The sequence below is a fragment of the Grampus griseus genome (assembly GCF_964374135.1).
Source record: "Grampus griseus genome assembly, chromosome: 20".
Classification (NCBI taxonomy): Eukaryota; Metazoa; Chordata; class Mammalia; order Artiodactyla; family Delphinidae; genus Grampus; species Grampus griseus.
The window spans coordinates 28,792,633-28,807,591 of NC_139014.1; the positions used below are offsets into that span (position 1 = coordinate 28,792,633).

The 14,959-nt window shown below is 39.0% G+C and overlaps 1 protein-coding gene across 2 annotated transcripts in view; it reads right to left on the minus strand.

The window, feature by feature from the left end:
• RPS6KB1 (ribosomal protein S6 kinase B1) overlaps window positions 1-14,738 on the minus strand; it is a 39,497-nt gene extending 24,759 nt beyond the window's left edge. For both annotated transcript variants that reach the window (XM_082680126.1, XM_082680125.1), the window contains exons 1-4: window positions 14,541-14,738; window positions 7,455-7,504; window positions 6,114-6,234; window positions 4,823-4,891 (exon numbers count right to left, since the gene is read on the minus strand). In XM_082680126.1, the coding sequence (XP_082536252.1) occupies window positions 4,823-4,891; window positions 6,114-6,234; window positions 7,455-7,504; window positions 14,541-14,681 (381 nt within the window). In that variant the 5' untranslated portion in view covers window positions 14,682-14,738. The remainder of the gene's footprint in view (window positions 1-4,822; window positions 4,892-6,113; window positions 6,235-7,454; window positions 7,505-14,540) is intronic.
• Window positions 14,739-14,959: the final 221 nt, after the last annotated feature.

A 14,959-nucleotide genomic window follows, 5' to 3' on the forward strand; every position in this document is an offset into this window, starting at 1 on the left:
GCTAGAAAGAGGTATATTCTTACCCATACTCAGGTCAAGAGGGTTAGTACTCTGCTTTAAGGATAACAAAATCAAAAGAAGAAACTCAATGGGAGTACACAGTCATCTTACCTAGCAATTTAGAAATTAAAACCTTGGACCTAACCCTAGCAACCTTTTCACTTTCATTATTTTCTGCTGTAAGCTTGTTTTCAGGAACAGCAAGGAAAGAATGAGACAGTGCTCTTTGCTCAAGGAAAGAACCTAGGCAGGCTTGGGGAAAGCAAAAACCAACAGTGGGAAGGAATGGTAACTAAGCAAAAGGAGAGGCAAGCAAGTTAGGTTTTAGATGCCTGGGCACAAAAAGGAAGCCTGACAATTAGAAGTAATTAGGTGTATGGATTTCCCAATATACCACGCCCACTCACCATCAGTATAAAAAAAAAAACCCAACACCCTCTTCTTTCCATTAAAGATACCACCCTCTTCTTTCCATTAAAGATACCAGTGCCAGAAACATACTTCACTTAAGATATAATTATGGGGACTTCCATGGTGGCGCAGTGGTTAAGAATCCACCTGCCAATGCAGGGGACACGGGCTCAAGCCCCGGTCCGGGAAGATCCCACGTGCGGCGGAGCAACTAAGTCCGTGCGTCACAATGACTGAGCCTGCGCTCTAGAGCCCGAGAGCCACAACTACTGAGCTCATGAGCCACAACTACTGAAGCCCACGCACCTAGAGCCCGTGCTCCCTAGCAAGAGAAATCACAGCAATGAGAAGCCCACGCACCACAACGAAGAGCAGCCCCCGCTCGCCACAACTAGAGAAACCCACATGCAGCAACGAAGACCCAACACAGCCAAAAATTAATTAACTAATTAAAAAAAAAGATATAATTATGACTATTTTTTGCTCAGCCCTGATTATCAGGCATGTATAAGCAACATATCAAAAGGAATGGATTATTCTAAGAATCTTGACCAGTACTTCTGTCAACATTTCTAGAATAAGCATTATTATACTGTCTTTAATTTTAGACCTAACATATTTTACAGATAAAAAATCATTAATCTCGGGCTTCCCTGGTGGCGCAGTGGTTGAGAATCTGCCTGCCAATGCAGGGGACACGGGTTCGAGCCCTGGTCCGGGAGGATCCCACATGCCGCGGAGCAACTGGGCCCGTGAGCCACAACTACTGAGCCTGCGCGTCTGGAGCCTGTGCTCCACAAAAAGAGAGGCCGCGATAGTGAGAGGCCCGCGCACCGCGATGAAGAGTGGCCCCCGCTCACCACAGCTAAAGAAAGCCAATGCACAGAAACGAAGACTCAACACAGCAAAAATAAATAAATTAATAAACTCCTACCCCCAACATCTTCTAAAAAAAAAAAAAATCATTAATCTCAAATTATTCCAAATGGAAAAGCCAGATAGCAGATTAATTCCGGCTTACTGATATAGAAACTGAAGTTGAGAATACCTAAATTGCTTCTTTAAGACAATCACCAATAATGTTGTGGTCATAGTATTTGTTCCTCAGCTTTTAAATTAGGAAGTCGGGACTGCCCTGGTGGCGCAGTGGTTAAGAATCTGCCTGCCAATGCAGGGGACACGGGTTCGATCCCTGGGCCGGGAAGATCCCACATGCTGCAGAGCATCTAAGCCTGTGCACCACAAGTACTGAGCCTGCGCTCTACAGCCTGTGAGCCACAATTACTGAGCCTGTGTGCCACAACTACTGACCCTGCATGCCACAACTACTGACGCCCACGCGCCCTAGAGCCCATGCTCCGCAACAACAGAAGCCACCATAACGAGAAGCCCGTAGACCGCAGCGAAGAGTAGCCCTCGCTTGCCACAAGTAGAGAAAGCCTGCGTGCAGCAACGAAGACCCAACGCAGCCAAAAAAAAAAAAAAAATTAAATTAAATTAGGAAATCATTTGTACCACTTAAGTAAAAATCAGGAAGAAGATAGGACCAAAATATTACAAACACTATAATTTTTTTAAAAAGTCATTTTGATTGTCTTTTAATAATAGTTTTCTACTAAGATTTGTTTTAAGACAGTGAGCTCTTTTCAGAAATCAATCCCAAACAAAAAGAACAAGAAACCAAACATACATAATCCATCTTCAATAAAACTAAGAAACACGTGTAACTCCACATCTCAAAAGGTGAAGACAGAATGGGGATAAAGCAATAGTGCATGACTTAGTATACTGGTGTATGATCAAACCTAAATGCCTGCAGAGAGGCATAACAAAAGAAGTTGAATCCATCTACAGAACCCTAGCAGGGTTCAAAAATTAGAAGCAAAAATAAAAGGAAAGAAAGGAAAAAAACTGGAATCATTAGGGACTGCAGAAGGCAGAAGGTGGAGGACTGAAAACAGGGAGATTATCTGAAAATCTCTATAAGGAACAGATAGACCAACAAGATTCCCATCCCCACACTAACCAGCCAGGGAACTACCTCTTAGAGTGATGTAGTGTCCAGAAAAAAAAAAAAAGAGTGAAGGATCAGACACAGAGTACAGTGCTAAAGTAAAAACGTGACTTCATTACTCAGCCATAAAAAAGAATAAAATAATGCTATTTGCAGCAACATGGATGACCTAGATATTATCATACTAAGCAAAGTAAGTCAGACAAAGACAAACACCATATGATATCACTTGTATGTGGAATCTAAGATATGACACAAATAAACTTATCTATGAAACAGAAAAAGACTCACAGACATAGAGAACAGACTTGTGGTTGCCAAGGGGGGCAGTGCGGGAGGGATGATTTGGCAGTTTGGGATTAGCAGATACAAACGAGTATATACAGGATGGATAAACAACAAGGTCCTACTGTATAGCACAGGGAACTCAAATATCCTGTGAGAAACAATAATGGATGAGAAAGAATATATATATGTGCTACAATCACTGCTGTACAGCAGAAATTAACATAACATTGTAAATCAACTATACTTCAATAAAATTAAAAACAAAACAAACAAAAAAAGTGACTTCAGTGAAAATCTGGTGTTGAAAGGTGAGATCTCCATCTCCTCTCTGTCATCCAGCTCCAAAATGCTTTTTCTAGGCAAGAGAATAGAGGATCTTTCTCAGTACCCACTGATCCATACCAGAAGAAAGACCTTCAGACACTGATATGTGGAAGTTCTTAGTCAACTGCCAGCTAATCTCATGACTGCGTTACAGAGAAGCCGACACACATATAACTTCTGATCAGCTTTTCAGAGTTCCACTCTTAAAGGACACCAGCCATCTAAAGAAGGCCTCTGACATGACAAAAAACCACTAAATCAAAGTCAAAGAAAACAGGAACTTAGAAAAGAGACACATGCATGGAACAAAAGAACATTTCAAAGAATTTATAATTAAAACCCTCTGAGGAATAAAAGAAGATACTGTACTCACAAAATAGGTTGCTATGAAAAGAAAAAACAAAAAGAGCTTTGGGGAACCACAAATATGATAGCTTAAAAAAAAAAAAATCAGTAAGGGAATTCCCTGGCAGTCCAGTGGTTAAGACTCCGTGCTTGCATTGCCAGGGACCCACATTCGATCCCTGGTCTGGGAACTCAGATCCCACAAGCTGCATGGCACAGCCAAAAAAAAAAAATCTGTAAAATGATTAGAAAATAAATTTCTAGAAAACTCTCAGAAAGTTAACAAAAAGATAAAGAAATGGACAAACGGAAAGGTAAGAAAAATAGATGATCAGTCTAGGAGGTCCAACATCCAAGTAAATGCAATTCCAAGAAAAGAAACCAATAGGAGGAAAATTATCAGAGATAAAAGAAAATTTCCTGGAGCTACAAGACTGAAACTTTCAAGATTGAAAGAGTAAAAATAAATAATAAGAATCAAAGCAAGACACATCACTGCAAAATTTTAGAACATTAAAAATAAAAAGAAAATGTTAAATATCTTAAAGAAAAATAGATCTAAGGATTGGGAATCAGATGGCAAGGGACTCCTGAACAGAAATGCTGAAAGCTAGACGAAAATGGAGCAAAATCCTGTGTGAAAATGATTTTCAACTTCAAAACTGCATCCATACAAACAAGTATAAGAATATAATAAGAAAATTTTCAAATATGCAATATTTCCCAAAAAATTTACCTTGATTCAGTTCCTCAGGAACCCACCAGTAAATGGTCACCAAAGCAAGGGAACGAGACACAAACTAAGAAAAAGGAACATATGGAATCCAGGAACCAAAGATCCAACACTGAAGGAGTCAGGAGGATTCCAAGGATTGTGGTGCAGGGCAAGTCCAGTAATGATAGCTATGCCTAGATAACTATCAGTATAGGTGAGAACAGAAGGACAGAGGTTCCTATAGGATGTCTCTAGGAAAATAAATGGAACTAGTAAATTATCTAATAAGTGTGATCATAGAACCATGGCCCGAAAGGTGTTTTACAGAGTTGATGGAAGGTATGAGAAGACAATAGTAGATAGAAAGAAAATGAAGCAAGATGAGGATGGGAAAAAGGAAGAAAGGAGTAAAAAAGAATAAAATAGGAAGTCAATGCATAATTCTAAAACTACTGAATTAAGTCATAGCAGAACTTGCTTATTACTTAGAAATACAGAGACCAGAACAAAGAGCTAAAAGAGTTACCTCAGAGGAGAACTGAAACAGCTCTCCTCTCCACCCTCACCAAGCAGAATAAAACAAGAATAACAATAATGAAGTGTATCCCACATTCCAAGAAGACTTATAATTGTGTCAGAAATACATTCTTTGACTGAGAATTTTAGACCAAAATATGGATTTTATAGCAATTAAGAATATAGTTGGGGAGGAGGGGAGAAATCACCTTTTTAAGCACCTTCATGGCAAATATTTTCCCGGTATTTGCTCCTGTTACTTTTCGTACTTGAAAAACCTAGATGAAAATTAAAGTGTGCGTTATTAAAAGCTAAATTATGCTAGTCACAATCCCTTAATTCCTACTTATAAAAACAAACGATAAAAAAAAAAAAAAAAAAAAACAAACGATATAGCAGTCTGTATTCTTACAAAAACTAGTACCATGAACGACTGTGTACAAAAATGATGAGCTAAGAGATTATATTAAAGATTTAGTAGTGAAAAGTGTTACACAACATGGGACTTTCCTGTCTGGTCTGCTGACATCTGGTGGCAAAGCTGGGCAATGACCATCCTATAACAAGCACTCGGTGTTACTTAAAATATCCAAGTTTTCATAGAAAAAGCTATAATCAGGTTTCCCAGACACACAGAAATTATAAAATATTTCATAAATTCTCAGGGATGCTTCACATATAACTATTTAATAATAGTTGACAGCAATTACCTATTCCTTAAAATGACTAGCTACATTTTCATGCAACAGCTAAAATGTCTGATTCACAGTGCATGTGTTACACATTCAAGATGATTAGAACATATTAGAATATGTCCTTAAGCCTAAGAATAAACTACAAATGTCATGTTTTGCAAAAATGAACATTACACGATAGCATAAATAGTTCTCAAGCTTAATCCTAACTCTAAAATGCTATCCAAATTCTGTCTTTTGATAGAGAATGGGAAGGTATAAATTTTCTTGGGCAGAACACACAGAGGTGAGGTCTTAAATTAGAAAGCCTCTGGCAAAACTATGAAACTAAGAGGTTCTCTTCATTTTTCTTCTCCCCTCTTATATTCTTCAGCTTCCCTAACTCTATTGCTCCAAACACTGCAAGTCCAAGAAAACTAATTTAGATTAAGGTCTCAGTAACAGATACCAATTTAATGTGCCATGCCTCTTGAAAGTAAGCAGTAGTTTGTTTTTTTAAAGGATACCAATAGATGGTACCATTTAACCAAAGGAAGGAATGAATCCTCTAATAGCAGACTTTGCCTGGCACAGCTGCCTACTTATTTATTCCACAAATATTGACTGAGTGCCTACAATGTGCCGGGCTTTTATGTGAACGGTGGTAGGAAAAGGAGAACTTCTGTATAGCCCTCAAATAATACCAGGTAAGTGATCATATCCTTTGCTGATAGCTAACAAAGATTGAAGAGTAGTGCTGGAATCAGGGTATAAAAATTAATCCACACAGGACAGACAACAGCTCTCATTTCAAAATACTTCCTACCTTTCCATAGCCCCCTTTACCAAGTACTCGAAGTAGCTCAAAACATTCTGGTCTGATTTTTTCTGGCCCTCTGTTCACACTAGTTTCTGAGATTTCAAATTTCTCACAATGCTCCATGCCACTGGGAAGAAAAGCAAAACCAAAAGTAAATTTGCAAAAAGTTAAACTACCTTTAGCATACTGTTAGAAAGAGAATTATAATCCAATTAAGTAAAAGGAAAAAGGTGCATGATAACAAATATAGTATCCGTGCTCTAAGTAAGCTAATGATTCAATGACATGGTAGGTCAAGATGAGGGTGGCTTGATAACTGCTTATCTGCTTGTTTACAGAACATGCTATTGATTATTTATTTTCATAAGCATCAAGCATCCCCAAACTAAGATAAATTAGAACACGTTTATTAAGCTGACAAAGGGAGAAAGTCTTCTAGTTATTCAAATTTAGTTCATTCAAAATGTCTATGAGATCAGCTGTTATCCAACTTCATTTGGCAACTTCAGAAAATGAGAGCTTTCTAAAGGTACCCAATTAGTTCAAGTCTTTAGCTAAAAATTCTTGCTAATAAATTATATCCATGCATCTTTCCACATCTGCTTAATTTAAAGACTCCAAAAAGGGAGGCAATTTATCTGTCACTTAAATGCTTTCTCTATGAGTGATCTTCTCAGTCTGCCCACAATCCAAGGCCTTTTACTTGAAGATGGGGTACAAAGCAGACTAAACACCATACTCACCTAATGAAGCTTGCCTAAAATGACATAAAATTGAACAGATCTCTGTTTGGATGATGTATTACAAGCAAAATAAGAAGCATCTGAGGGACTTCCCTGGTGGTCCAGTGGCTAAGACCCGTGCTCCCATTGCAGGGGGCCCGGGTTTGATCCCTGGTCAGGGAACATGCTGCAACTAAGAGTTCGCATGCCGCAACTAAAGATCCCACGTGCCAAAATGAAGATCCCGTGTGCCTCAACTAAGACCCAATGCAGCCAAGTAAATAAATAAATAAGTGTTAAAAAAAAAAGAAAGCATTTGATTTGGGGAGCATTTCTAAAATTTTTATTTTTTCAGTAGGAAAAGGTGGTTCTCTATATTAAACTAATAAAAGTTCCTTAACACACGTAGACTCATATTCAGTATACTCTAAATTTGAATAATCTTTTTCTCAAAATGCATACATGATCTCAAAACCCCAGATATGTTATGATATTCGTGCCAAACTCAATAAACCAAGTCTGTATATATGACTAAATATTTAAAAACAGGTTATTGAGATCACATGATGGCTATAAACTACATAAAAGAAAGACAGCACAGTGAAACATTTTCATATAAACTTACAGTTCATATGGTCCGACTCCCCCATGGTCCATGCTTTCATTTAACTGACCCTGAAAAATATGTTAAAGTTTTAAAAATAAATAACCTCATAAACAAGAAATTAAAGAACTTACTGCTTCACCCCATTACTGAAGGACAATGAACGAAATAAACCAGATTAAAATTCTCTATACTTTAATAACAGGTAAATGTGGTGATGAACAAAATAAGGTGCACAAACAATACTATGGGATTTCACTTTAATGTGATAACTAAGCTACAGATGCTACTCATCAAAGATCTACAAACAAAACCAGGAGCTCGGGCTTCCCTGGTGGCGCAGTGGTTAAGAATTTGCCTGCCAATGCAGGGGACATGGGTTCTATCTCTGGTCCGGGAAGATCCCACATGCCACGGAGCAACTAAGTCCGTGCGCCACAACAACGGAGCCTGCACTCTAGAACCCTAGAGCCACAACTACTGAGCCCGTGTGCCACAACTACTGAAGCCTGTGCACCTAGAGCCTGTGCTCTGCAACAAGAGAAGCCAGCACAATAAGAAGCCCGTGCACGGCAACGAAGAGTAGCCCCTGCTCGCCACAACTACAGAAAGCCCGCGCAGCAGCAACGAAGACCCAACACAGCCAAAGGTAAAATAAATAAATTTATTTTTTTAAAAAAAAGGTGACTGTTTTCCTTCAAAAATTACATTTATTCAAAATATGTATTTTGTATATTACAAAACTAAAGGTACTACACTCTAAATACGAGTTAATCAAATGATTTACAAAAAGTGCTATTCTGATATGCTTTTGATAATAAGACTAACATAATGCTATAAACCTTATTTAACTACAGCCTAACTAAGCCTCAAGTAACCACAGCCAGTCCAAGATATTGTAGTGTATGATATGGCTGATCAAAGCAAAACAATTAAGCAACACTCTCATATTGTGAGGAGTCATGCTGGCCAAACATTTATTCTGATCGTAGTATAAATGAGTGCAAAACTTAATTAACCTCTGTACACTAGCAATGAACAATTCAAAAATGAAATTAAGATAACTCCATTCACAGTTGCATCGATAAGAATAAAATACTTAGAAAAAAAATTAACAAAAGAAGTGCAAGCCTTGTATATTTGCTAACTCCAAAACATTGCTGAAAGAAATTTTAAAAGACCTACATAAGTCAAAAGACATTCCATGTTCATGGATCAGACGACTTAACGTTGTTAAGATGGCAATACTAAATAAATTGGTCTACTGATTCAACTCAATCCTATAAAAATCCCAGGTTCCTTTCTTGCAGAAATTGTCAATCTAATCCTAAAATTCACTCAGAAACACAAGGGGCCCAAAATAGTCGTGAAAAAGGAAAACAAAGTTGGGGGACTGACACATCCTGATTTCAAAATGTACTACAAAGCAACAGCAATTAACACAGTGTGGTACGCGCATAAGGACAGAAATATAGATCAATGAAATAGAACTGAGAGCCCAGAAATAAACCCTTCCATTTACGGTCAACTGATTTTTTACAAAGATGCCAAGAAAATTCAATGGGAGACAGTCTTTCAATAAATGGTGTTGGCACAATCAGATATCCACATGCAAAGATTTACTTTGGACCCCTATCTTCACACCATACATCAAAATGGATCACAGACCTAAATGTAAGAACTAAAACTATAAAATTCTTAGAAGAAATCTAGGAGGGAGTAAATCTTCACAATCTTAGGGTAGGCAATGACTTAAGACAGAACACAAAGGGCACAAAAGAGTAATGAAAAAAGTCAATAAAGTGAATTTACTCAAAACTTAAAACTTCTGCACTTCAAAAGATATTATGAAGTGAAAAGAAAATCCACAGAATAAGAACATATAAAGAACTTCTACAACTCAATAATAAAAAAATAAATAACCAAAGTTTTAAAAAATGGGTTAGGATCTGAATAGGCATTTCTGCAAAGATGACATACAAATGGCCAATAGTCACGTGAAAGTATGTTCAACATCATTAGTCATTAGGGAAGGGCAAGCCAAAACTATACTGAGATACCACTTCATATCAACTAGGATAGTTATAATTAAAAAGACAAAAAATAACAAGTTTGGCAAGGATGTAGAGAAATTGGAACCCTCATACACTGCTGGCAGCAACGTAAAATGGTATAACCACTTTGGAAAACAGGTTGGCAGTTTCTTCAAAAATTAAACATGGACTTACCACATGATCCAGCATATCTACTCCTCGGTATCTACCCAAGAGAAATGAAAATACATGTTCCACAAAGACTTAGGCACAAATGTTCATAGAAGCATTATTCACAATAGCCAAAAAATGGAAACAACTCAAATGAACATCAACTGGTGAAATGATAAATGTGGTTAATCCTAACAAAGTAGGCTCTAAAAAATTAGAAGTTTAAAGTTTTTATTAAAAATTTTAGAATAATTCAAAAAATATTTAAGTGAACTCATCTTTCTTCAAAGATACCAGCACACAGTCAAGACACACAAAGAAAACTGACAGCATTCTTACACAATGGATGTTCAAATGACCCCTCAAAACAAAAGCTTTTTAGTCAGAACTTGCTCACAGTGTAAACAAGTCAGGATGAAGTCTAACACCAAGGATGTATGTTTCATGATTAGACCTAGGCAAATGGAGGGGGCAGTATCAAGGGGAAAAAATTCTTGCAGTTTCAACTTGATACAGTTTCTTCTGTGTGTGGGGAGGGGCAGATAGGGGTGGTTATGGTTAAAGGGGTTTTTTTTGGTTTCTGGTGCTTCATACAATCACCTATGATGGCTTCACTTTAAAGACAAAAGGCTAACTTCTATAAAACTGATATTATGTAATTTTTTTTTAAATATTCGCTTTACTTAATTCTAAATTAAAGACCACAGAGTAGTTAACACTGAACTATGACTTTGAAGCCACCTAGAAAGATAATGACCTGTGGCTATGTTTCATTTCCGGAGGCAGCCAGGCCTGACTTACCACCTGCATCTGGGCTTGTAAACTACCTACCGTTACCTTCTGGAGCAGAAGCATTTTGAGGCACAATTCTTTTCTACTACTCAATGTTATCTTTAGAAGTCTTATAGCAGAAACATCAAGCTACCATATAGGACATACTGACAATTCTCCTTCGCAGGAAACTTTATTCAGATTTTTTTTCTGCCTTAAGCTTTATGACCCATCCAATGTTTTTGGTGTGTGCCACTACGACTGACAAAGTAGAATCCTCCTCATCTAAGGTACTATACAAGATACACTGTTTCAAACTAGCGCATCAGAATGACTATTCACAAAGTTTTAAATTAAAATTGTATATAAATTCAAGTTAATATGCCTTAAGTCCCAATGAAAGAGAGCACATTTTATAAAAACTTAAATAAATTGTTACAGGATGGGTGAAAAATATCCTTAATCCAAACATTCATTAAATCATTTATCTACTTTCCTGGCTGTTCACAGATATTTTCTTATAAAATAAGATTCAGTAATTCAGATACATTGGGAAAAAGGAGTAAACCTGGCCCCAAATCTTGGGCTATTTAAATATACTTAAAGGTAAGTATCTATTAAAATGCAAGATAAGCACTGATAATGAGATATTCACAATCGTGAATATTTGAATACATATTATCTATTGAATATATAGCACTGTTTTTCAAAACACTTTTTGCTCTATAAAACTTTAATATCCCAATCTGAAATTCATACTACTAGTAAGCCGCTGTGACTATTTCAAATTTTGAATTAGTAGAGTAAAAATTAAGGATTTTTTTGGGTTTCCTTGGTGGCGCAGTGGTTAAGAATCCACCTGCCAATGCAGGGAACACGGGTTCGAGCCCTGGTCCGGGAAGATCCCACATGCCGCAGAGCAACTAAGCCCGTGCGCCACAACTACTGAGCCTGAGCTCTAGAGCCCGCGAGCCACAACTACTGAAGCCCGCGTGCCTACAGCCTGTGCTCCGCAACAAGAGAAGCCACCGCAATGAGAAGCCCGCACCGCAACAGAGAGTAGCCCCCGCTCGCCGCAACTAGAGAAAGCCCGTGCCCAGCAATGAAGACCCAACGCAGCCAAAAATAAATGAATAAAATAAATAAATTTATTTTTTAAAAAATTAAGGATTTTTTAAGTTGCATTCACAATTATCTATTACTCTTTTAACCTGTGTCTCCACAGAAAGCAGACGTTTCCAACATTTTCATAATCTAATGAAAATCTCTAGAGGAAAACTTTGCCTTAGTTTCAACTCTGTTCCCAAATTATATTATCACCAATGAAACAGAAAAACAAACAAAAAAACCCTTTCACCCATTGGTTTTAATACAGTATTTAAAATGTATTAAATCTCCTCATCTTTTACTCACTGAAGAATTAACTATTCTATGTAAACACATATATTTACTAATACAGATTCACTCAGTGTAACATACCTAAAAAGGTATATATCTCTAAATAGGACCAATGACAAAAAGAAAGGAAACAAACAAACAAACTACAGTTCTAAAAATGCAGCACCTCTAGTATAACTGTATTTATTAAGTCTCTAGGCATAGATGAGGGTAAATTTAAATGATTGGTTCCTTGGCAATGAGTTAACACTGACAAGCTATATTTCCATACACTAGCTAACTACATAATGTGCCAGGATATTTTGAGAGTACTTTATATACTTTATCGCGTGTAAGCTTCATTTTATGGAGAAGAAAGAAGTGTCAGGGAGATTAAGCAATTTATTCTAGATCACACAGTCAGTGAGCATGGCTGGGGGGATCAGAATTCACTTTGACAAACCACAAACAGGTACATTACAAACAAAACTAGTAAATGCATGAAGAAGCTATGCAATGAAGCTTGCTGAATTGAGTCAAGAAAATACTACCACTAGTTATCTCTGTGGTCTTGGGCAATCATCTCTCTGGCCAATGCCTCAGTTTCCTTACTATAAAATGAAGAAGTGAGGCTACTCCGATATGCACCAATGTTTAAAAAGCTTGGATATAAATTCACAAATAGCCAGAATATTAATTATGTTATTATAAATTCACAGTGGTAAGATCTTCCAAGAATCTAAATTTCTCTCATTTTTCAGAATTTTAAATCTTACTTTAGAGAAACCTGGATGTCACTGAATCTCCTTGGGTGGCCAACCCAATTCCACCCAAATTCTTTTTGCTTGTCCAGCTTGCACCTCTTAGAATAACACACTCAAAAGAAACAGTTCAACTCCAAAAGCATTGCTAAGTAAGATATATTTTGCTGAAGGCTCTTCCTCAAAATCCTCTTTAATTACCTTTGCTCTTTCCCCAAAGCTCCTCTCCCCAGGGTGGTGGCCACATTTCTTTCTCTTTCTTATCCCCAACAATTTCTCTGGCCTCTTCCACACCCGTTCAAAATTCTCAAAATCCTATTTGCTTGTACCCAGCAAAACAAATGTCCAGGAGAGGTCCCAGTTAATAACAGAAATCTTAATATAGTATTTTACTTCCAGCTCCTAATAAAACCATGGTCTGGAAATTCTGTAAGTTCAACTGATGAAGATTTTATAAAATACCCTTCCTATCATTTTCTCCCCTGCTCTGCTCCAAAGCCACTGCTATATGGGGCCAATATAATCGATGAGTATGTTATTTGTAATGAAAGTAATCCTACGTTTGTTTCAAATTGTATTCAGTGTTATCACATGTTCCATTAAGAGGCTAACTGGAAAAAAAAAGAGGCTAACTGGAATTCCATATGCAAACATATTAAAAAGTACACATCTCAACACCCACCTTCTGAACTGTCTGATTTTGATTTAGACTCCTTTGATTATGAAAAGGGCAGTATTACTTTAGCTCACTTAGTTTCATGAAGTGTTCAAAATTCTTTATATATAGCATCTCAATCTTTGGTCAACAAGCAGGCAACAACTTACTTGCCAAAGGAGGAAAACAGGGTGAGGAAAAGAAAGGGAAGCCCCTTCTGTAGTTAGAACAAACATCTGACATCAGTCATTAACCCACGTACTCATCTAGGCAATGGAATTTAGAATCTAAATTACCGTGAGGTTATCATTGATGGTCATTTACCCAGAATCAGGGATTTAGCATGACAACACCATTTCTGAACGTCAGGTACAATCTGTGATTTTTCAATAAATTTATCTTGAGAAAAGAATCTTGAATAAAGAATAACAAACTACTAAGGCAGCAAAGGTAAAACCAAGCTATGCATTAGGAAAAACAATTCTAAATTTAACACCCTAAATTACAGAAAGAAAAGCTCTCACACCACCATTCACAAGTCTCAGTGCAACCAATTTATTTTTGGCAAGCCAAATCACAGCTGTCAACGCTGGTTTTTTTCCACCCCTAAATTACATCAAGTATTTTGAAAAAATGTAGACATCGTCAACTGGGGTAAAAGTAAGTTACAAATGCCGTGTGTCGTTATAAATGCTTTAAAAAAAAAAAAGTCACAAGGAAGGGGGTTTAAAAAAAAAAGCAATCAAACAAACCCTGGAAGATGCGGCAGAGCCCCCTTGCTCCCGAAATAAAACTCCTGGTGGCTGTAACAGCAGCGGCAGCGCTACTCCCGACAGAAGTTTTCAGCTGTCACTTCTAACAGCTGAGCGCTTCCTAGGAGAGAAGCGACAGGCCGAGAGAAGTGGTTGTGGGAGGTCTGAAGATGGAACACTTAGGGGAACCCTTCCACACTTCACCTGCACTTACGGGCCACCCAGCAAGCGCAGTCCCCTCCCCCCAACACTCGCGCCCCGCACACTCAAGTCCAGTAGCTCCAGGAATCGACCACGCGCCCTTCCTCGTTCCCTCCACAAACAGACTGCTCCCGGCTGCACCGGTCTGGGGCTATAAGGGCACAAGCCGCACCTGCAAGCGCCGCAGCAGCCTCGCACCTACGGCCAGGTCCGCACCGCCTGCCCCCCCCCCGCCCCCCCGCTTCTGGCCGTGCAGCGCCTCGGCTCCTCCTGCAGACTGCTCGCGCCCCGCTGGGTCTCCGCGCTGTCGGACGCGCCGCGCTTCCAGGGCGCGGGCCGCCGCCCCGGCCCTGTCACCTCGGGCCCCCCGGGACCCCGGGCCTCACCCCCTCCTCCAGCTCATCCTCAGAGCCCGCGTCCTCTGGCTGGTCCAGGTCTATGTCAAACACTCCTGCCATGTCCTCAGCTTCCCTGTCTCGGAAGTCCGGCGCTGGGTAAAAGCCGTCCCGCCTCCGTCGTCGCCTCATGGGCCCGGACCCGCCGCAGCCACCACCGCAGCTGCCGCCATCACCGGCTGCTTGGGCTCAGTGCGTCTGCGCCTAGGCCCTAGACTGGCTCCTCAAGTTCAGCGCTGGAGCATGCGTACAGGACTCTGTGAAGCCGAACCGTGGGCAATGAACATGCGTAGAACTATCGCTGGGAGCCAGGTACTGGCAGAAACATGCGCAGAAGCCCAGCCGAAGTCTCGCTCGGAAGCCAGATCATGCGCATTCTCAGCTAAAGCGTCTGATGGACAGTGAGCATG